The 24507-nt window shown below is 41.1% G+C and overlaps 1 protein-coding gene across 25 annotated transcripts; it reads left to right on the top strand.

The window, feature by feature from the left end:
* Positions 1-257: 257 nt before the first annotated feature.
* ppp6r2a (protein phosphatase 6, regulatory subunit 2a) lies at positions 258-23563 on the top strand. 25 transcript variants are annotated; one of them, XM_074626013.1, is made up of 25 exons: positions 332-740; positions 4124-4174; positions 5725-5894; positions 7090-7344; positions 7834-8020; positions 8121-8258; positions 9570-9635; positions 9756-9868; positions 10496-10609; positions 10801-10927; positions 11917-12069; positions 13093-13317; positions 13540-13604; positions 13751-13866; positions 13959-14044; positions 15347-15427; positions 15527-15624; positions 15792-15849; positions 16017-16144; positions 16263-16387; positions 16591-16744; positions 18255-18343; positions 18437-18656; positions 20055-20162; positions 21960-22258. In XM_074626013.1, exons 4-25 carry the CDS (start codon positions 7118-7120, stop codon positions 22009-22011), a joined length of 2730 nt encoding a protein of 909 aa, XP_074482114.1. In that variant the 5' UTR covers positions 332-740; positions 4124-4174; positions 5725-5894; positions 7090-7117; the 3' UTR covers positions 22012-22258. The 25 variants fall into 25 exon arrangements, with proteins under 25 accessions (XP_074482116.1, XP_074482118.1, XP_074482097.1 ...); XM_074626002.1 differs by having other exon boundaries at positions 346-740; positions 13959-14035; positions 16263-16477; positions 18440-18656; XM_074626010.1 differs by having other exon boundaries at positions 349-388; positions 13959-14035; positions 16263-16432; positions 18440-18656.
* Positions 23564-24507: the final 944 nt, after the last annotated feature.

Genomic DNA, 24507 nt, shown 5'->3' with positions numbered 1-24507 from the left:
CATCCTTCAGTCCTCCACATTATCTATATATATTATTATTATATATTATCTATATCAGTATCTATTATGTTTAACTAAATGCATTATTTTATATTATTCATTTTCTGTTAAAGCCCTTATAATTTGATATAGAACAACAATAACAGTGTCTATACAGTGTGTCCTCCTCCAGTCCTCCAGCATGCTCTCTCTCTCTCTCTCTCTCTCTCTCTCTCTCTCTCTCTCTCTCTCTCTCTCTCTCTCTCTCTCTCTCTCTCTCTCTCTCTCTCTCTCTCTCTCTCTCTCTCTCTCTCTGCTGATCTGAGTCTGGAGTCAATGCGCGCTCCCGCTGTAGCTCTGCTGCGCGCTCCCGCTCCCATCTCGCCATTTTGAGTCTAAATAACACTTGGTGAGTTTCTTCTTCTTCTTCTCGAGTTAAACTTTAACACCGCGGTCCACTCTTCCTCTGCGGGAGCACCAACACAGCAACAGCGGGGTACTCTCTATCAACACCGAGTAGTCATGAATACCGAGGAACTGTTTGTTTAACAGACTTTATAAAGACACTAACGTTAGTTCAAGCTAAGCTAAGCTAAGCTAAGCTAAGCTAAGCTAACAGCTAGCCGTCGCAGTCTTCACAACAAATCACTCTGATGCTAAGCTAACCAGGCTAGCTAGCAGGTAGCTCAGTGACTTCAGTGTCTGGACGAAGACTTCACCTAACTGTCTGTAAACACAGACTGGAGGAGGAGCAGTGCAAGGTGAGTGTTTAGAGGTAAACAGCGAGCAGCTAGCTGGCGGGGAACTCTGCTGAAGTTGAGTTGAGGAGTTGTTGGCTAACAGTTAACACGTTAACGAGCTAATGCTGCTAACAGGAGAGGAAAGGAGGAACTACACGTTGAGTTAGAGCACTTTATGTTAACTGAGTGGCTTTAAATACACATTTAGGGTTGATTAAATGAACTAATGTTGGCTCCTGTGTGTTAAGCTTGTTTGATTACATAATAGTTAACATAGTGCATAAGTTTAACAGCTGTAATGTGAGTTGAGTGGACATTAACTTATTTCACAACAGATATAATCCTTCACTTCTTTACATATGTATTATTGTTTTGTTAGAAGTTAGTTAGCTAAGTTGTGTTGTTTAATGCAGCCATTGGGTGCACACATAAAGTTGATTTATACAGTTATTTAAAGATGGATTAAATAGTAAAAAACAAGATATGAACCATTTAAATAGTATTAAATAGGAGCAGTATATATAGTATTGACAATAAACACTATTAACAAAAGTGCACAAGTGGAAAATTATATTGCACAGTGAGAAAAAAATAGCTGTTTGATTACCTAATAGTTAACATAGTCTATAAGTTTAACAGCTGTAATGTGAGTTTAGTGGACATTAACTTATTTCCCCACTGATATAATCCTTCACTTCTTTACATATGTATTATTGTTTTGTAACTGAAGAGTTAGAAGTTAGTTAGCTAAGTTGTGTTGTTTAATGCAGCCATTGGGTGCACACATTAGGTTGATTTATACAGTTAGTTAAGGATGGATTAAAGAGTAAAAAACTAAATATGAACCATTTAAATAGAAGGAAGTATAAAAATAGGAGCAGTACATACAGTATTGACAATAAACAGACTATTAACAAAAGTGCACAAGTGGAAAATGATATTGCACAGTGAGAAAAAATAGCTGTTTGATTATGTAATAGTTAACATAGTCTATAAGTTTAACAGCTGTAATGTGAGTTTAGTGGACATTAACTTATTTCACAACAGACACATTTTTATATATGCATTATTGTTTTGTAACTAGACGAACTAGAAGTTAGTTAGCTAAGTTGTGTTGTTCAGTGCAGCCTTTCTGAGGAGGCCAACAGCAGCTGAGTTTCTGAAAGTGACATTAACACATTAAAACACACCACTTAAGTTCCTTTGTACAGTTACTTATGGATGGATAAAAAGAAAAGGGGACCTGTTTATTTTGTTTATTTGTTTTGCACAATTTAATACTATACAAAATAACAAAAAATAAATATTAGACAGTGCAGGAAGAGGCAAAAAAAACATCGACATTAACTCATTTCTGATATGTTCCTTCCCATCTTTAAATATGTATTATTGTTTTGTAACTGAAGTTAGTTAGCTAAGTTGTGTTGTTCAGTGCAGCCATTCTGAGGAGGCCAACAGCAGCTGAGTTTCTGAAATCAAGTAACATTAACACATTAGATTCATTTATACAGTTAGTTATGGATTAAAAAGCAAAAAACAAGATGCATCAAAAGTGCTAAACAACCAGAGAGGAACTACACGTTGAGTTAGATCACTTGTTTGTTAACTGAGTGCCTTAAAATGAACATTTAGTGTAGATTAAAGAAACTAATGTTGGCTCCTATATGTTTAGCTGTTTGATTACTTAATAGTTCAAGAGTTTTAAGTTTCAAGAGTTTTATTTGCCATTTGCACCCATAAGTACAACTGCTGAGGTCATAATAAATGAATTGTGATGTCACAACATTAGTCTATTGTTAGCTGGTTACCTGAAAGTTACAAGATATTCATCAGATGTTTATGCTTGTTTATTTGTTTTGCACAATTTAAGACTATACAACATAACAAAAAAATAAATGAATAACATACAGTGCAGGAAGAGGCAAAAAAAAAACACTGGGCTTATCTGAAGCCTCCACCTAGACAAGATAATATAAATAAATAATATGACTAGTGATAACAAACAATTAGGACAAGATATATATAATAACAATAAGTGTTAGCTAACTTGTTTGTTAACTGAGTGCCTTAAAATTAACATTTAGTGTTGATTAAAGAAACTAATGTTGGCTCCTATATGTTTAGCTGTTTGATTACTTAATAGTTAACACAGTCCATAAGTTTAACAGCTGTAATGTTAGTTGAGTGGACATTAACTTATTTCCCCACTGATATGTTCCTTCAGATCTGTAGATATTTAGTGACTGTTTTGTCATTTATACAGTTAGCTATGGATGGATTAAAAAGCAAAAAACAAGATGCATCAGCTAACACAGGAGCTAAACAAAGGGTAACAAAATATGAACTATTTAAATAGAAGGAAGTATAAAAATAAGAGCAGTATATACAGTATTGACAATAAACAGACTATTAACAAACTACAAAACACCCTATAGTCAAAGTACCTCCTCATAATCAGTACTCCACCGGTATCTATTATGTTTAACTAAATGAGACCCAGCAAAGAAATAAAGCAAAAATGGAACTTTAACTTCTTACATTTACACAAAAAATACATGTTATGGTTATAATTTAATGCAAATTGAATTGTGCGATTGTTTATTTTGAATAAATTGTTGTGACACAAATTTCTGTATAAGATAAGATCAGATCAGATATTCCTTTATTAGTCCTGCAGTGGGGAAATTTGCAGTGTACAGCAGCAAAGGGGATAGTGCAAAAAACAAGATGCATCAGCTAACACAATAAAAAAAAGAGCTAAACAAAGTGAAACAAAATATGAACCATTTAAACAGAAGGAAGTATACAAATAGGAGCAGTATATATAGTATTGACAATAAACAGACTATTAACAAAATTGCACAAGTACAAAAATGATATTGCACAGTGAGAAAAAATAGCTGTTTGATTACTTAATAGTTAACATAGTCCATAAGTTTAACAACTGTAGTTGAGTGGCATTGACATTAACTTATTTCTGATATGTTCCTGCAGATCTTTGGCAATCGTAACCATACAACATTGTGAGTGGAAAAAAAACAAAAACAGATACATGGACAACATGGGGAAAAGCAATTACAAGACAGCAATTAAATGACCCTTTAAGCGACTTTTGAAACATTTGACAGATGAACAGTTTATTATTGATAGATGTGAAAAGCTACTCCATAATTTGGTTCCCCTAAATCTTATCGAAATCTGACCTCTACTAGTGAGGAATTTAGGAGGATGAAGATCTAGAGATTGACGTGTTGAGTTAGAATGGACCTTAGAATTTGTTTTAAATTGGGTCTTGAGACCTGTGATTAAACGACAACTGTGACGAATTAATCGTGAGGTATGCAATACTGTAAATTAAATCTACGTTGCTTTCTTTTTTTGTTATATCTTGTATTCTTTGATAGTGGTGCCTCCACTGGAGTTGAAGTAAACAGAAATCTGAGCTCCCACCGCAGGTCAGTTGATGTGCACTTCATGCCAAAGCTACTGCAACTCACTTTACATTTCTTTAGCCACACACCAGTGTGTCTCTAATTGTTGTTATATAGTCTTAAAAATGTGTAGGGGACCCCCTTACCTACCAAAATATAATAAAGGATTAATGCAGACTGGATGATTATGTTCACATTACAGAAAAATGTGCCTTAAAGACTGTAAGAATTATAATCTTTAATGGCAGCACCATTGCAGATAGTTTGATCATTTGGTAGCACATGTCAGTAACTATCTAGTACAATATGATAATCACCACCAGTTGCACCTTTAAATTTACATTCAGCAAGTATAGGAGAGTTCACGTAAAAGTGTAGGTGGAATTTCCTTTTGCTTGATTTCACTGTTTTTTAACTTGCCTAATTACAGACTATTGTTGGCTCACAAACATCCACACGTATGCCCTTTATGTGTGCCATTGTTCCTCTTTTCAACGTCTGTAAATGTGCCAGTAGACTGTTTTTGTTGAGGTCGCCTCTGGTGGGTTCTATTTTGGATGTAAAGTCAAGCATTTGCTTTCCTGCTCAGTGTCCACAGGGAGCGTTCAGCGGGTTATTATTGCACTTGTGTACTCTGTAAATGTATGCCAGATGGACGCTGCCGCCGCTGCTGCTGCATGTGCAGGGAAGGGTCCTCCTCAGGAAAAAAAGGAAAAGAAAAAGGAGGAAGCACTTTGTTTTCCCCTTCAGTTTTACTTCCATGATCAACAGTTGATAGCATGTTGCTCAGATATAATTGTTTTTTGTAACCGTGTTAGGTTGTCTAGATTAGCCGCCACGGTAACCACACGAGGAAACTAAACATGCTTGCGTAGTCACAATACCATCAAATAGTTGTTCTCCGTCATTTAAGATGCATTTTCCACTTAACCATCATCTGACTGGGCATTTAAAAGCTTCCGCTGATGAGACACGAGAAGTACATTTTGACCAAGTCTTGATGTAACATAGTCTAATGTTTTGAAGGTAAACTTTCTGATAACATCTGTGTACGCTTGACAGTAAAATGCGATACGGGCCTATAGGCTGTAGCCTCATAACATAGAAGAAGTTCATAAAATAGGTCGTATAAAACCTTTCCTTGTCAGTTTGTCCTGTAGGGAATCTTCATCATTAAAGCCTTCTTACTTGCTAGTGAATATTCCCATTGTGTTGAGTTAATACTTCATTGATGCAGGCATAATCACAGCTGAAGCTTTGAGCTCTTTTGGGTGGTTTGTCAACAGATTTGTCTTTGATATGTTTGCAGTGGTGAAAAAATCTTACTACCACAGTTACTAACAACAGGTAAATCCACATTTTACCATGCATGAGATTACTTATTGTCCCAGCCAGTTAGTTTTGAGATATTAAAACAAAAACAAGAGTGCAGACATGTGAATGAGAGCAAAGTTGACTTTATGTCAAAGAGGAACAAACTCTCCACGTGCTCATTCACATACAGTATTTATCTATCGTCATATCTTGTTGCACTAGTCGATGTAATAACCTCCGCTGTTTTTCGTGTCTTGCAGGTTATGGTGAGCCTCTCAGCGTCTCATCTCCTAAAGAGGCCTGCGTTTTAAGAGGAGACCCATGCTGATAAATGCCAGGCCTCGCCACACTCTCTGTCGTCTGCACAAACACAAATGCCTGCCTGCCCGTGGGGGAGGTCTGATTAAAGATATCCACATTTCATCCACTGGTACGTGTGAGCATTTTTACTTTGTGTCTTTTTTGTAATTGTACAGTCCATACAGACTACATTTACCTGGACAACAATAATGCAGCTGTTGTCCTTATTATTGTGAATAATAGTATTATTCTGATTTAAACTCAATAGATCTATTCAGGTGCTAATATAGGCTTAAATTCTATAGAGCAACAGCTTGATCAGTGACTGAAGATGTCATCTCCACATTACATCACAGCATCACCTTCCCGCGGGCATCAACTTTTAGCAAAATAAGAATGTTGCAGTCCCTGTAAAACTGTGATATAATAGGACCTACTGCAAGTGATAGTGCTGTCTTGTTGTTCCAGCTATTATTGGTTTAATCCTTTAAGGGTGGGCGATTTGGCCAAAATCTTCGATCACAGTATATGCAATTTTATATCATGGTAACTGTAAATTCAATTAGGAAATGGTTTAAAATAACAATACCGTACTTCATCTCATTTGATTATCTTCTTTTTTTTGGGAACAGACAAAAACATCTGCCTCACATGAGACAGACACTTGAGTTAAAAACCAAATACTCAAAACAGTAAAAGTAAAAATTCTTTCTAAATAGAAACTTTTAAGGTTCCTGAGAACAAGAATTTCAAGTGTTACAGGTTTTAAGGTCAACAGGTGCAAATACATACCAGCCTGACTTCAGTCAGTGATATATAAATCACACTAATTTGACTTTCTTTACACGTTTAGTATACCAAAAGAATCCTGCAGGATTTGCTCATCTATCATTTCAAAAAGCTGACATAACAAAATAAACTACTGTGTGCAAAAGTCTGGTAATCATGTACCCAGAGTTCTTCCTCATCTTGGGTTGGCTGGGATGCCTCCTTCTGTTCCTCCTTGCGAGGCAGCTGGATCCGCGATATTGCGAGATCAAGCAAGAATTGCTACAGTGGTGGAAACTGTTTTACCAAATCTCTACCGGTGGATACATTTCTACCGTCGTGTGGTATATACCATCATATCGCCCAACCCTAGCTTACATCTTTGTTTACTTTTCTCTCCCCTGTTTCCCTCCCCACCTACTCCTCCACTCTTCACCCCTTTCTTTTATTGTTCTGGCCACTGCTGGGCCTCTCTGTATTCCCCTCATCCTCCTCTCCCTCTGTGGTGTCGTCCTTAAACCTTCCCTCCCTCCTCGCTCTGCTTTCCTACGGCCCAGGGCTGTGTCCCCCGTCCCAGCGGCCACCATGTTTTGGAAGTTCGACCTGCACACCACCTCCCACATCGACCAGCTGCTGGACAGGGAGGACGTGACGCTGAGAGAGCTGATGGAGGAGGACGACGTCCTGCAGGAGTGCAAAGCCCAGAACCGCCGGCTGCTACTCTTCCTCTCCCAGGACCAGTGCATGCAGGAGCTGGTCAGCCTCATCACCACGGAGCCGCCCGCCGACCTGGAGGAGAGGAGCCGGTTTAAGTGAGTCACCAAAGGCACCAAAGATGATTTCCAATAATAAATATATAAATACATTTGCATAAAGCAGCATATTCATCCACTCCCATACTGATAAGAGAATTAAATACTCGACAAATGTCCCTTTAAGATACATTTTGAACAGATAAAAAAATGTGATTAATTGTGATTAACTATGGAGAATCATAGATCCGATTGACAGCCCTAGTTTAAACACTTTTCAGCTTTTATTTTCATTAACTGGAGTCATGAGGGCAGTATATGCTCAACTCAGTTCTTGTTCTTAGTTCTTATTTAGCTGTTGGCGCAGATAACCAAAACAACTATTGTGGTTGTATTAATTTATTTAATGTCCTTATCATTGTTTCTCTCATTTAAAAAAAAAAAAAAAAGCAATCATACCATACCAAACAGCTCAGATGATCAGAAAACAATCAAGAAATCAATTGCACTGACGACTTCTCATTGTCGTTCCATATTTTTTGTTGTAAGGTTTCCCAACATTGCTTGTGAGCTGCTGACATCAGATGTGTCCATTATAAACGATAAGCTGGGCGCGGACGACTCTCTCCTCGAGGTGCTCTATCACTTCCTGGAGCAAGACCCACCCCTCAACCCGCTACTGGCCAGCTTCTTCAGCAAAACCATCGGCAATCTCATTGCCAGGAAAACCGAACAGGTATAGTGAAAAAGATCGTAGCTTGAGCGAAAAAGGTTTGAGCGTGTAAGTAAGCAATCCAAAACACTGTTAATCTGTTGTACTTTGTTTTATTTTCCAGGTGATTACCTTTCTAAAGAAAAAGGAAGGCTTCATCGGTCTGGTGCTGAAACATATTGACGCCTCTGCCATGATGGACCTGCTGCTTCGCCTCATCAGTTGTGTGGAGCCTGCCCCCTTGAGGCAGGAGGTCCTCCATGTAAGCTCTCTAAATATTTCTTCATGTCCTTCCCATAATTAAAGCCCCCCTCCACTCAGTGTTACTTCCTGTTCTTTCTCAAACAGAGAATGGTGGTGTGGTTAATAGTCGGACGTAATTCATTACCACGGCAACCAGATTGCATCGTTTTTCAACCCAGTTTAGATGAATTTACTGTTTATTGGACCACAAATGAGACGAGAATTAGTGCAACACACTGACTCTCTCTCACTTGCTCTTCTTCTTCAACGTCACCTCCTGGCGAAGCGGCCGTCTGTTCTGCTGCTGCACCGAGGAGCCGCACCGCCGCACGCCGGCCACAGCGCACCGCAGAACAGATAGACATGTTGCCGAGGTCCTCCGTTTGAAATGCAGTTTCGGGACACGGCACTGTGATTCATTTGTTTCTCTAACAGGACTTTTCTTTTGTTCTCTTGAGCTGAAAGTTGTGTGCTCCGATCATCCGGACCTGTTAGAGGCCTTAAAATTAGGTCATTGCGGCTTTCGCGTCCCACTGTGCGCTGTGCTTTTCATGTCAACACGGACGCCTTCGAGGGAAGACTGGCCGAGCAGGTTGGCCTGCACAGACGTCTCTACAACTGTTCATTGAGAGGCCACAGGGACAGTCACATAACATTAAATTCTTGGAAAGAAACATGCAACACACTGGGGAAAGAAGCTGCTTTTTTGCCGCAGGCTGTGGAAGAATATGAGAGATCGCTTTGTAAAAGCTGAAAAAAGGTTTCATGGAATATGGAATATTAAAATTCCCCTGCAAGGAAAAAAGTTATATATATATATATACACATCAGGCTTCAGGTACCAGACTTCCCGAAGACTAAAGCTGCTCTTTTGTACATTATTAATTTACGTAACGTTGCTTATCCACAGAATATTTTGTTTTTACGCCCCCCCTGGCGTTTTGGAGCATACTGCAACGAATAACATGCTGAGCATAAACGCCTCTGTGCATGCTCGTCTACAGAGGCCCGTGCCACGGTGTTGCGCGCTAGTTTTAACAAAGCTTAAAGAAGAGGGCGAGTGAGATAGACAGTCAGTGTGTTGTGTTAATTCTGCTGGTGGGATTTCATGTAATCCACCGCGTTGATTGCACCCGTTCTCAGCACACACAAATGCCATCATGAAAATATACCCACTAAACTAAGGTGGAGGAAACTAGAAATATAATGAAACCCCTCAGTTAACTAATGCAACAAGTTGGGCTAGCTAACTACACCTAACTAGAAAGACAAACTGACAGACAGAGTTATCAAAGTGTCTAACACCATTTATGTTTTTTCTCCCCCTTAGTGGCTGAATGAGGAGAAGTTGGTACAAAGACTCACAGAGCTCATCCATACTGGTAAAGATGAAGAGGTGAGTGTTGTGATGACGCTCTGTGATTGAAGCTATGATTCTGTACAAGCATTATTAACATCATTTAAAAGGAGTTAATCTGTTCATTAGGGTCTTTCAATTCAATGATTTACGTTTCAGAGACAATCAAATGCATCCCAAACGCTTTGCGACATCATCCGCCTTAGTCGAGACCAGGCCAATCAGATGCAGGAGAACATGGAGGCCGACCCACTATTGGCTGTGCTAGAGTCGTAAGTGTGCAATGCCTTTTGGTTAAGAGTTCTAGGAGGAAACATGTGCAGTTTGCTTGTGGTATTTAGAGCAAGTGTGTATTGAAAACATGGCATTTCTGTGGCTGCAGTACACAGAAACAAAATGGCATCGGATTGGCTTTGTTTGATGACTAAGCTAGTCTAACCTTCCGCTCTGCGGTTGGTTAATGGTGTCACATAATTGATAGGTTCTTTTCACGTGTGTGTTTTTTTTTGTGTCTTCTTGGAATCAGTTTGACGGTAGACTTGGTGCGATGTGGAGCTCCTACATGTCCACACAAGCAGGGATTGTAAACACACTGAAACACTCCTATGTCCTTGTTGACTTCAGATTTGAAAAATTTCCAAATCTGGAGCAGAGAGCTTTTCAACAGGTTGTTGTGTGGACAAGGATTTGCCGGCAGAGCTCGTTTGACGACAGTTTTGATTTATGTGGAATTTTGTGTCATTCATAACGCCTCCTCGGTGTACAACATGTCACCCACACCTCAGTATTTACAATAGTAAAGAAATAATGAGCTGGCTTTAAGAGGAGAAAACCTCATTAGCGTGTCAACATCGTCTAGTTTGGGTCTTAAACATTTGCTTAAACCTTTTGTTTCTCAGGCAGGACAGTGTAGCGGGGCTCGTCAAGAACATGTTCGAGGGGGAGAGGAGTGAGGCCTCCATTGTTAACGGAACTCAAGTGCTACTTACCTTACTGGAGACCAGGAGGTCTGGGTGAGTGAACGTGTTTCCTGTCAAGTTTTTTTTATTGTAAATTTTGGGAGCTTAGTCTTCCAGGGTATTTTGAGTAGAGGAAATGCTTCTCTCTTGCTTACATTTACAAATAACACTGACTCAGTTTAGTAGCATTTTCCATAATTTCAAGCCTAGTATCCTCATGTTTTTGTTTTGTTTGTGTCTCCCAGGTTGGAAGGGCTGATGGATCTGTATTCTCAGGGTTATGAAAGGTCTTACACTGTCAACAGCAGTATTTTAAATGCCATTGAGCCCCATTTAAAGGACTTCCAGCAGCTTCTTCTGGATCCCCCCAAGGTAAAGCCACAGAGCAGCGCCATGTCATGAAGCAAAAATACATTCACAGTTTTAGTATTTCATTTCATAGAAGAGATGATCCCACATTCTTAATAGTATTTTTTTCAAGTTGACAGGTTTCACATTTTAGCCTTACTTTTAAGTAGGGATGCACCGATACCGATACCAGTATCGGGTATTAGGTCGGATACTGTGCTCATGTACTCGTACTCGCAAAACGGCTCCGGTACAACGGCACCGATACCACTTTACGGCAGCGTGACGTTAACCTTTTGTCACCATCTTTCGGGTCCTCACGCTCCACCTCCCCGACGGGCCCGGGATCCCACCTCAGCTGGCGCGCGCCGGCCCTCACTTTCATTGCGCCACAGGGTTTTGCTCGCACGTGCGTTAGACTCCTTGGTCCGTGTTTCAAGACGGGCCGGTGGGTTGCCGAAATCGGCGCAGACCCCTGGCGCCTTTTACGTGGGCCGCAGCACGACACGGTTGGGGTGCACTGAGGACAGTTCGCCCCGGTCGACAGTCACACCATCCCTCCCCGGCAAGGAGAGAGGGTGCAGCGAGCCTTTTGTCCACGGTTTGGCGAGGTACGGGCAGGGAGCGCTGTAAGGCTGCGGCCGCTAGCCACCTTCACCCGAGGCTTTCCAAGCCGACCTAGAGCCAGTCACGGCGCACCGCCTCGTATGCGGGACTCCCCAGCCTGCCGTGTGTCGCTCACACCCTCCAGCTGGCTGTTAACGAGGGTCTTTTGGCACAGAGAAGTACTCGTATCAGTACTCGGTATCGGTGGGTACCCAAATGTAAGTACTTGTACTCGGTCTGAATAAAAGTGGTATCGGTGCATCCCTTCTTTTAAGAATACTGCAGTAGCTGATGGTGAATTGGCAGTACACATTTTCATTGTCATGTACAGTTATGGCATTGAAACTCTGGCTTGTTGTTGTATTGCTTTCAAAACAATTATTGTGCTTTTCTCATTCCTTCTACAGAAAAGTGCAATATTGACGACCGTTGGCATTCTAGAGCAGCCACTGGGGAACGCCCGCCTTCACGTGGCCCGGCTGGTGGCCGCCCTGCTGCAGACCAGTGCCCCCAGTATCTGCCAGGAGCTCTGCAATCTCGCCACCATGGACCTACTACTGGTAGGCTTGACTCTGAACACTGAAACTCTGTTAGCTCCTCTCTGTCATTGCACACGTAGCGAGCAAGATGTGTGTTTGAGCCCTCAGGATGCTTTTGTTTGTGAAAGAGTTGCATCAGATTTGCTCAAGGTTGGTCGTGAGGCAGAGGAGCGCTGATTACCTTATCACACCACCTGACCAAAGGGCAATGGGTGGTGCTTATTTGGAGCAGGCTCATATAAGAACATCAAGTTCTGTGTACAGTTCAGCAAACTTCAGGGATTCAAACACTCCACTGTTGCCCTGGTTAACCTTTTCCACTCCCCTCCTCTTTTTCATCGACCCCTTTTTGTCTTTTTTGGGGGGTACAGGGGGTCTTTAGGGGGAGATAGCAGGTCAACAGTAGAGGTCACATAGAAGTGGTGTACATCATCTGAAAGCTGGGAAGGTGTGTCAAGTTGTTCTAGTCATAAATCTGAAATAATAACTTGATTACTGATTACTTAATTGAATAAATTGTGATAGTGTATAAGGGCTTAGAACATTATGATAGAAGTAAATGATGGCCATCCCCATGCTCTATTATGTCTCATAAGTTGTTGCAGCAGTTTTTGGGGTTGATACCATTTGTTACACAGATTTGGTGCTAAATTTAACCATTTTTTATCACTCAAGAATTGATAAAAATGATTAATAATCCTTCCAAAATCCCACATTAAGACACCAAGACCTTGAGGAACACCATAGAAAAAGTCATGCTGTGATTTGGGATCAGAAACTTTTTTGACATTTGGAGATTTCTGCAAGAATTTACATTTTTTGGCGATTGGATGGCGAGCCCTTCTGTTGTGTAAACTGCAGAGCCATGTGGTGTTGCAGTAATTTGCTTAAAAACTGACATGCACTATTGGTACATATTGACTACTGTATGCTGTTAAGGGAGGTGTCCACTCACTGCTTACAGTTCTGTCTTGAATGCACTCTTTTTGCAGCATGTCACTGACTTTGCTTTCCACCTCTCCCTCCCTCTCTCTCTCTGAATAGGATCTGTTCTTCAAATACTCCTGGAATAACTTTTTGCACTTCCAAGTGGAGCTGTGCGTGGCGGCTATCCTAAACCACCCTTCCTCGGATGAGCGGCCCAGCCCCGTCCTCCTGAACCACGACGGGGGGCCTGCAGCGTCCAACCCTGAGTCGCAGGGGGAGGCAGTGGAGACAGGCAGGACCAGCGACCCACAGACCTCCATCCACAATGCCCTCGTAGCACATGTAGGTGGCTCCTGATTCCCGATCAAACAGAGTGCGTTTTTCAGCAACAAAAAGGCAGTGCGGTGCGCCTCGTTTTCGATCAGGACTATGAGCAGCTTCATGTCCTGAACTTGCCAAACAACACCCACAACATTCTCTGCTGTTTTGTTTGCAAGGTCTTTGGTGCTCTTCCTCATTTATCTCCACGCTCCTCTTCATTCTGTGTTTCTGTTGAACCCTCAGCTCTTCCAGAAGTGTTACCTGGTACAGAGGATCCTTGACGCCTGGGAGGAGAACGATAAAATACAGTAAGGATCTCTTTTGCATCCGTTGGCATGGCAATGTGCACACAGAATATATATTACATTTATATAACCACAATAACAAGGGTAATGATGTCATAAAATATGATGACAGACAATGGTAATCACAAGTGTGTACTTGTGAATCTCAGGGGTGAGGGCGGCACCAGGAGAGGCAACATGGGTCATCTGACCAGAATTGCCAACATGGTGGTTCAGAACCTGGAGAAAGGACCAGTACAGGTCCAGATCACTGACCTCATCAAAGGTAACCGTATACTGCAGTAAGCCCGAAACCAGACGAGTCGCCGTTTTAACTGAAAAGTCAGTGAAAATGAATACCCCTCTGCTTTTTTGCAGAGCTGCCAGAAGACTGCAGAGGTCGCTGGGAGAGCTTCGTGGACGAGACCCTGAGAGAGACTAACAGGAGGAACACGGTAGAGCTGGTAAAGATGTCATTCAGTAGCACCTCAGGGTCCTTCTGCGTGGAAAGCTTTACTTTTATCTTCTCCTCTTCTCTCCCAGTTTTAACCGCACCGTGTTCACAGCAGCCAGTTATTCAGGACAGGAACCGAGCAGCCCGGCACAGTGTCAGAGCAGACGTTACCAGCTCCTCTGCAAATTTGTCATTTAATAAATCGAAGAATATCAACAATAAAAGTCGGAAGTGTTGTTTTAATTGATTAAAGGGACTGTTTGTAAGAATTAGAAATTGCTTGTTAACAGCGACACCTGTGGCCGTTAAGTCAACGAAAGTCAGCGTCCTGTTGCTGGCGCTTGTGCTCGCTCTACATAGACATGAATGAGCATCGCTCAAAACAGTGAGGAGACACACGTCAGCTAAAAGCACAATATCACTCTATATTTCAGCTGCTTGGCAGTAATGTTAGATGACCAGACGAAGGTCTCTCCATGAATCAATGCTGATCCTAGTGTTGGCTTTTCCTGCCTCAGCCTCCCGACCGCGGCCGGAGGGAACGGGGGAGACGCCGGAGTTTTGGTCGGAGACGATAACGTTTCTCTCTGCGGAGAGTTTCTCTCTCACTTCACAAGACACGGGAAACCTCTGTTGGTCTGGAGGAGCTGCAGCAGTTATTTCTGCACAAACATCCACTGATCATTCACTAGATATTCTCAGAGCTAAACTAACTCTTCTGCAGTGTGCAGTGAGCAGCATGCACGTGAGAGTGGAGCGAAAGAGCGAGAACGAGCGCGGTGTGTGAGTGAAGGCAGGCAGAGGAGCAGAGTACAGCAGAGACTCCGGCCCTAGAGACCAAAGCTACCGTCTCCCACGCGTGGAATATACATTAGTGAAATCTTATACTTACAGTTAAATTGAAGCGTTACTGACATTACAGAGCTGCCCGTCAACGTCTGTCGTGAACGTTTTTGTCACTACAGCATTGCGTTGTTGGATATTTATGCTGCCGTAATGTCCGGCAGGGCGTACTGTAATATTTCACCGGAAATAGTATGCAATTCACGTACTATTTGTTTCCTACTAAGGTTTCGGGAATGCTAAAATATCTCACATACTGTTTTAGCGTACTAAATAGCGTGTTAGCCCCTTTAGGTAAGGCCCAGTGGTGTACTGTAGGATGACAAAAATCTGAGTTTTATGTTACTGCACTATTTCTTGTATTTGTTTTCTACGTTTTCACAAGTTTTTTTTAAAGTCATTATAAAAACTTAATTTACTGTTGGACACTGTAAAAAGTTGACCAAACCCTCTCCACTGTGTCCCGCAGGTAAGCACCCACAACATGCACTCGTCCAGTGAAGACGACGACATGGAGAGCCCCTTCCCCAACGACCTGTCTCTCCAGCAGGTACGCCACTGTTACTTGTAATAATAATAAGGAAATACCCACATCCATCTCTAGTAAGCTCCTCTGTCCATAATGATGAGTGCCCTTTGACATTCCCAGGCCTTCTCTGACTATCAGATCCAACAGATGACCGCCAACTTTGTGGATCAGTTTGGCTTCAATGACGAGGAGTTCAGCGAGCATGATGAGAACATCAAGTAAGCAGTAAAAGTCTTACACAGCTTGTTGCCCTTTTAAAGGGACAGTTCACCCCAAAATCAGACTTACCTGTTTTATCAATCTAAATCTGATTCAGCAATCACCCTAACATACATACAGGATGTTGGCTAATATCTTCATACTCTCCTTTGTTCTCTTTCCTCAGCGCCACATTTGACAGAATTGCCGAAATAAACTTCAATCTAGATGCTGATGATAATAGTGTAAGTGTTTTGCTGGTGTTTGTGTCGTACTCCGTTAATTAAACTGTCAAACTCAATCTGCTTTTACTGTCAGTGATATTAATATTACAGCTACTACAACAACTGTTGGTATTGTTGTCGCAACAAAACGACTGCCTTCATTAAAATGTGTGTTTGTGCTCATGCAGGCCAATGCGGCTGCTTTTGAAGCCTGCTGTAAAGAGAGGATACGCCAGTTTGATGATGCTGAAGAAGAGGAGGACATTTGGGAGGAGAAGGAGATGAACTATGCAACACAAGCTAAATCCAGAACAAGGTAAACCTGATTATATCTTCTACTTTTTGGCTCCCTCGCTCCAGTATGTAGTAAGTACACCATACACCCTGTTAACCCTTTCATCTCTCCTCTTCTATCCATCGTCACCCTCTGCCAGGTTCGGGGTCTCCCAAACCTCGGAGGAAAGCTCCAGGAGCAGCATGGAGAACGGAGGCAGGGAGCGGGACCACGGATCTGAATCTGATGAGGAGGAGGACTCTGAGCAGAACATATCAGATAATGGTACATCAGAGGACAGCAACTACCAACAGAACACATCAGATAATGGTAGATCAGAGGACAGCAGCTACCAACAGAACACATCAGATAATGGTAAATTACAGGACAGCAGCTACCAACAGAACACACAAAATTCATAGGTTTAAATGACATTTGGCTGTGTTCTCTCTTTGAAAGAGTCTTGTTTGTTGTTGTCTTGTTTCCAGGTCCAGGCCCAGGCTGGACAGCAAATTTCAGGGAATCTGGAGGGACTGCAGCATCCCAGACCCCAGCAGCGTGGGACAGCTCATCGAGGAGTGGAGCAGGGGAGACGCAGGGAAGTGGCTGGGCCAACTTCACTGAGTTCCAGCCTTTCTCCGGGTGAGAGAGCAAACCTGTTGAGACAAAATTAGCAAGTCTGCTAGGATGGTCTTCTAAGAAATAACGGAACTTAGTTTTACTAGGTTATAGGTTTGATTGATTGATGCAACAGGTGTCACTGTTAGGAACTCTCCCAGGGGACCAAGACGTTTTTGAGGAGCTCCCGAACTAAAACAGCGTTTCGACTGGAGGAAACGGGGACTACATTTAGTTGTATTATAGTTCAAAAAAGTCCCTACTCTGGGCGTAGTGTTTGCAAAGGTTCAGGAACATTAGAGGGGAAGCTTTAAGTCGCTGATTGAACACATACACGCAGCTGCTTCAGCTCGTGTACTGCTTCATTCACAAATATAATATAATATCGTATCGCTATTTGGATGAGGGTTAGACCGTTTTCATTGTTAATTAACTTTAAGAGTAGGCTTTGTTGTCGTCATCTCGTCTTGTTTTAAAAAAAGAGTGAGAGAAAGTGACATGAGGGAGTTAGAGTGAATGAAGGAGAGGGAGCGGGGATGAGAGAACAAAGCGGGTGAAGGAGAGAAATATGCGAATAAGAAACGCAGCTTACCTGCTGCAGAAACAGACTCACCTTTTGGAGAAACGCAGCCCGACGTCATGCTGCGGTAGTCAATCATGTAAAAAACAAAACACAAACACTTAACTGCGAGGTGTTTGTGTAACAGCTGACTACATGGTTGCTCGTTGGAGCAACTCTGCAGGGAATCTGGTAACGTGCTTCCTGCAACAAGCTACAGAAGGCTCAGTCCCTCCTTCTTTTCTTGTGTAGCTGCTGTGAAATGAATGAAGCTGCCTTCAAGTGCGATTGAAAATGCAAAGTAAATACTAGGGTTGAAAAAAAAAAGGGAAAATGTCTTTTATTCTATGGTTTTTGGGTTGCTGGAAAAAATATAATAAATAATTCCTGACAATGAAACTGATATATTTGACTTCAGGACATCTCTGACTTCATACATGCTGAAAATCAAACATTTTACTGGATTCATTTAGAGATTTTCCGAAGTAAAAATCCCTAGAAGTGTATGATTCAACTTTTCCCCCATGGTCTAGTGTTAAAAAAGTTAAATAAAATTGCAATAAATTCAAATATCGAATCGCAATACATATCGAATCAGCACCCGAGTATCGTGATAGTATTGAATCGGGAGATAGGCGTATATCGTCCTAGTAAATACAAAGAACAACAGGATGACATCAGCTATGGCTGAAGGACTTCAGCTTCAATACAGGGAGGAAAACAACAAGCTTGAAAAAAAGTAAAGTTTGATGATGTTTAGTGATGATGATGATCCATTGACCGGCTTTGAGTAGCCCATGTCATTTCACACAGTGTAACGTTGTTCATCTATAGACCGATGTGTGCCATCTAACAGCTGCATTGCCTTTTTACCATTTGACGTATTGAACACAGACCAGACAGTCACAGAAATGGGAGATTCTGTAGAAAGTGTTTACACCTTGTTAACACGTGTTTCTTCTTGATCTTCTCCAGTACAGAGACTGAGCCCAGGAGCAGCTCTCCTGTGGACTCGGCCGGCAGTGATGCAGATAAACAAGCCAAACAAAACCACGACAAGGGTGGTGAGTGTTTCCCTTCATCCTTCAGACCTCAGCTGACAACAACCTCCGTCTTAATTGATTTGAAAAACTAATTTTCTCTCTCTCTCTTTTAAGCAGACGTCAGTGCCTCCTCTGATGCTTGGCCGGTGGGAGAAGGGAGGAAGGCTCCCATCGTGGCCTCGGACAGCAGCTCCTCCGGGGGATCCGACAGCGAGGAGGACGACAAAAATGCCGCCGCCGCCGCCGCCGCTGCTGCTGCTCCTCCCGCCGCAGCAGTCGTCGCCGCCTCGGAAACAGCCGGTGCCCCCGGCAACAAGACAGCTGACCTCAAAAGGTTTGCATCTTTTTAGCTGGAAGCTCTGCCGTCACGACGCTGGAGTGGTAGAATCCTCCTCCGTTGACCGGTCCACTCTGCAGCCACACACGAGAAGCTGCTCCGTGTGTCTGTAGAAACGTCTATATTTGAAACATAATTACCACATAGAGGTAATTATAGACTGGATTGGGATTTGAAATTACTGGATTCATTCAGTTTTGCCTTTCTAAGTAAAGTACATCCTGGGAGCTTCTCTGCTACTCCACACAAACTTAAGCTTAAACTGAGATTTGCAAGTTCAGAAGTAAAAGAAGTTTTTAACTCCACAGCTGGCTAGTTACTGGGTAGGAACGGCAGTGTTATTACTTTAACAAATATTGTGAAAAAAATTCAGTTATAGCAATAAAGTGACTTATAAATATACTGTAGGTCAATTTTATTTTTTGGATTAGTCACAATATGTCCCACTTCCATTTTTATCCTCTCAGTTTATAAACACAACATTCATAGTCAGCACTGTCACTCAACTTGTCCATACACTTATGCCCGGTTCAGACTACACGATATCAGCCCGATTATAGCCCGACGCGGCCGTCGTAGGGTGTTGACTCGGATCGGGAACGATAAATGAGTGTCGTGTGCGACAATCGATGGTTTTATCTCGTGTAGTGTGTCATAGTACACGACATCCGACACCGCGTCTGGGACGCCTCACGACGTCCCGACAGAAAGTCTAGCATGTTTTTTTTTTCTTTTTCTTTTTGCTTTCAACGACGTGCTCGATCAGCACAGACGCACACAGCTGTAAACAGAAGCACATGGTTACTTATTATACAGAATGATGTCATCGGACCTTCCCAAGAGCAGCAGGATATTCAATTTAAGTTGTGTCGGAGTAAAAAAACACCGCTGCAGTTGCGTCTTTGCGCATGGAGCATCCCGATGTGCGCCCGCTTTTGTTTCTCCCTGTGCTTCATATTTGTATTGTTTTCCCCCGGAGCCTCGTGGGCCCCTTTACATGGTCGGGCCCGGGGGCTTAGCGCATATTAAGACGCCGGTGCCGGGAGAGTGTGTGTTGTCGGAACAGGGGACCGACGTGTAGTCTGTCACGTGTCGCGGCCGAGTCACAACAAGAATTTATGACTCTCAATCGTCTAATCTGACATAGTGACCATCGTAACCGTCAAAAATATTGTGTAGTCTGATCCTGGCATAAAAAAAGCGAAATTAAGTGCTTCGTTTATTGAGCCCAAAAAATAGAAAATGCTGTTTTCTTTTGCCCTTGCAGTGGGGTCAAAGGTCAGCTATAGAACAAAGAGTGAAGAAATGGTTCAAAGACACTGACTTGAACCTGAAAGTGTGTTGGAGTGGACTAATCGGTAACTGTCTGTTTGTCTGTCTGTCTGTGTCCTGCAGCGAGGAGTGTCCAGTGTCTCTGGAGAAACTCTCTCTGTCAGATCCTCCTAAAGCGTCGGAGCAGCAGCCTGCTGAGGAATCACCCGTAACCACACAGACCGACAGGAAGTACGAGTCTTTGATTACTAATTCTGGAGAAATGTAATGGATGCTGATTTTCTTTGATAGTAAAATTAAAATTTCTTTTAGACTAAAGCTTTTTGCTCACATCACCTAGAAACTTGTGATAAGCATTTATTTTTTGCTATTATCCAGGGCTGTCAAAGTTAACGCAATAAAATTTGTTATAACGCCACTAATTTCTTTAACACATTAACGCAAATTGCAATTTTTTAGGTTGTAGCAGGCTCATATGAAACTAGAAAACCTAACAAATCCATCGGTACCAACCATGTCTTACTAGCTTGTCGCAAAGGAGGTTAAATAACGCTTCAAACTTACGCTCAATTTTGGCGAGGAAAAACTGGCATGTCCATTTCAAAGGGGTCCCTTGACCTCTGACCTCCAAATATGTGAATGTAAATGGGTTCTCTGGGTACCCACGAGTCTCCCCTTTACAGACATGCCCGCTTCATGATAATCACATGTAGTTTGGGGCAAGTCATAGTCAAGTCAGCACACTGACACACTGACAGCTGTTGTTGCCTGTTGGGCTGCAGTTTGACATGTTATGATTGGAGCATATTGTTTTATGCTAAATGCAGTACCTGTGAGGGTTTCTGGATCAATATCTGTCATTGTTCTGTGTTGTTAATTGATTTACAATAATAAATATATACATACATTTACATAAAGCAGCATATTTACCCACTCCCATGTTGATAAGTTGTTGAAAAAAATATCATTGTATAGTATGTCAAAAAAAAAAAAAAAAGTCATAGTATAGTATGTCAAAAAAGTCGAAGTATAGTATGTCAAAAAATATCATTGTATAGTATGTCAAAAAAAAAAAAAAGTCATGGTATAGTATTTCAAAAAAAAAAAAAAGTCATAGTATAGTATTTCAAAAAAAAAAAAAAGTCATAGTATAGTATGTCAAAAAAAAAAAGTCAAAGTATAGTATGTCGGAAAAAAAAAAAAAGTCAAAGTATAGTATGTCGAAATTTTAAAAAAAAAGTCATAGAATAGCATATAAAAGAAAATGTCATAGTGTGTCGAAAAAAAAGTCAGTATAATATGTCTGAAAATAAAAAGTCTTAAAAAAAATCTTATATATGTTGAAAAAAAGTCATAGTATATGTAAAAAAATTCATGGTACAATATGTTGAAAAAAGTCGTAAAAAAATAATTATATAGTTTGTAAAGAAAAGTCATAGTATGTAAAAGTTTATGATAAAAAAGTCATGTCGAAAAAATAAAAAAGTCATAGTATAGTATGTCGAAAAACAAATCTCCCTTTTAAGGCACATTTTGAGCAGCTAAAAAATGTGCGATTAATTTACGATTAATCGTGATTAACTCTGGACAATCATGGATTGGCAGCCCTATATATTATATTTTCTGATGTGATATAGATCAAAAAATGAATCCATTTACAGAAAGGAATCTGTAGGTTAATAGTTGGTTGACTCAAAGAACTGCACCGGAAGTGTAATTGACAGTTTTATTCTGTCAAGAACATGTTTGTCTTTGTGTCACTTAACTCTGCTGACATTGTCTGAGGGCTGAAGCTGGCTCCAGATGGCATTGTGTATCTAATTCAAGCAACTGTCTGTGGTTTTCTCTTTTTAGAAAACTTATTTTGTCTTCCATCAGGGAGAGATGAATGCTCAGGTTGAAGGCGTTGTATAGTTAGTCCTCATTACTGTGTGTTTTCTTCCAGCTAAACCCACATCCAGTCCACGCTCATCCTCTTCAGGCTCTGTGTGTTTATGTGACCGTGTGTTCCTCTGTCCTCTCCAACAGAGAGGAAACGCCACCGCCCCAGCAGGAAGTGTCGGTCAACGGGCCGGTCTGAGCGGCCGAGCGGTTCTGCTAAATCCATCAGCGACGGGCCGGCTTCTCCGCGGACTGTCAAGCCTCCTCCAGAGTGGACTTCCCCTTAAATAACCTCACTGCAACTACAGTGTTTTTTCTTTTTTTTACTGAATCACTCGGCCACGTTATTGGACCCTGGACACTGCCAATCGACACCAATAATGAGGCGGCGGCGGAACATGTAAAAAAAAAAAAAAAAAAGAAAGAAAAAAAAGAAATAAGAAAAACCAACAGACAGAAGAGTGTAAGAGGAATCATCTTCAAAGCCTTTTTTCTGATGTTGCACATAATTAACGTGCGGTTTTAATGTAGCAGCGATCTTTGAAAAACGACAGAATCCGAAGGGGTAAAACATCGTCATCGTTATTTTTTTATGTCCTGAAAAGATTTCTCTCCTACTTGCTGTTGGAATCCCATTGTTAGGGATTTTACATCGTCACCCCTGAATGGATAGCACAGGCTAACTTTTAATGATGCCTCAACAATAAATACCTTCTTTTTTTTTTTGAGAAAACATTTTTTTTTTTTTCTTCAAGCTTAAGAAAAAGCACTTATGCAGCCATTTTACTGTACATTATAGCACAATGTAAGTGTTCTACCCTCATCTCTGCTGGCTGTCTTATCTGTCCTCGCACCCAGATCAAGGTTTTTATCCGTTGTTTCCGTTTTTTTTTGTTTTTTTTCTCTCTTTTTGGTAGCTGTTGATGAAAACATCTCTTGTTGTCGTACATCACCAGGTTTCTGAATGTTCTGAAGTGCTTCAGGAGGGTCGAGGAGGAGGAGGAGGAGGTGGAGGGGCAGGTTGATGAACAGAGCTCTAATAGTATTACTGTCTTTTGCTCATGTGCAATAATGTCAATTAGCCATTTTATTTAAAAAAAAATGAAATTCAACATTTTTTTTTGTCTTTTTAAAAAGAATCTGTAGCGTTGGAGACTCATTTGGTGTAGTTTTGGGGGCAGATAAATTTGGATATAATCTCAACTTGATCGATTTTTTAAAAATTCTTTTTTTTCTCTTTTTAGTGCATGTATTGTTCTCTGTTGACCTAGCTAGTGAGCTAAGACCTTCTGATTGTATTGACCTTTAAGTTCTTATTGCTATCCCCCCTTAAAAATCAACCAAACTTTATCTACCTATATACAAATATTATCTACATTTAAAAAGTAATTTTACAAGCAATCTTGAGATTACTATTGTTGTCTGTTCCTTTTTTCTCGCTCTCTATCTCTCTCTCTCTCTTTCTCTCTCTCCACCAAGCACTTACTCACAGGGCGAGAGTGGCATCTGGTAAGAGTGACGCTGTATGTGTTCTTTTTTTTTTTTTTTTTTTTTTTTTTTTTTTAAAGTTTAATTTTATTTGTCTCTGAGCAGCAGGATTGGAAAGAGGGCAGGTCTGGGTTCTGCAGAGCTCCAGGCCTCTTTGGTGTACTTACTTAAATCATTTGACAGCGATCAGGTTCTACGATCATTGTTAAAAAAAAACAAATTTGAAATTAAAAGTGTCTGGTTGACCACATTAATACCAAAAAGCTTTGCTTTGCCCGTCTGGTTGTTGTCTTTCCACCTCTGCAAAGATCCAGCTGCCTGTACAAGGCGGAATTTGTCCCGCCGCCCCCCAACAGGTGCAACAAATCTGTCAGTAGACGAGGTCTCAGGATCCGCTACAGAGCAGCAGCCCAGGAGCTGGTAGGCAACCACTAAACATACCACTGTGTGTGAGCTGTTTTATGATGAACCGATGCTGTAATGGAAGTTACAGAGGTGCTGTATGTGGTTAGACCAGGGGTCAGCAACCTTTACTAGCAAAAGACATTTTAGGCACAAAAAAAAATCTGTCTGGAGCCGCAAAACATGTGATCATTGTGATGAAGGTAACTCAGTTTATAGTCCAAGTATATAGTATATAAGTCTAATGCAGTGAGGGCCAAAGAGACAATGTAATACGGAGTATCAGGGCCACATTGAGGGAAAAAATACCTGAGATTTACAGAATAAAGTAATATTACGAGAATAAAGTCATAATTTAACGAGAAAAAAAGTTGTAATGTGAGAATAAAGTCATAATTTAACGAGATTAAAAGTTGCAATATGAGAATAAAGTCATAACTTTACGAGAAAAAAACTTATAATATTACGAAAATAAAGTTATAACTTTACGAGAAAAAAGTCATAACTTTAGGAGAAAAAGTCATTACGAGAATAAAGTAATTTAACGAGAAAAAAAGTCGCAATATTATGAGAATTAAGTCGTAACTTACCGAGAAAAAAGTTGAAATATTACGAAAATAAAATCATAACTTTGCAAGAAACAAAGTCGAATATTACGAGAAAATAACATGTAAAATTACTACTTTATAATACTATTACTTTATTCTCATATTACGACTTTTTTTCGTAAATATCAGATTTATTTTTTTCCCTCAATGTGGCCTTAATACTCCGTCGTATCATAGACCTACAACAATGATAAATA

Source organism: Sebastes fasciatus, chromosome 23, assembly GCF_043250625.1.
Source record: "Sebastes fasciatus isolate fSebFas1 chromosome 23, fSebFas1.pri, whole genome shotgun sequence".
NCBI classification, from domain to species: domain Eukaryota; kingdom Metazoa; phylum Chordata; class Actinopteri; order Perciformes; family Sebastidae; genus Sebastes; species Sebastes fasciatus.
The sequence above is the reverse complement of the archived record's forward strand: the minus strand, read 5'-3'. Positions and strand labels throughout refer to the sequence as shown.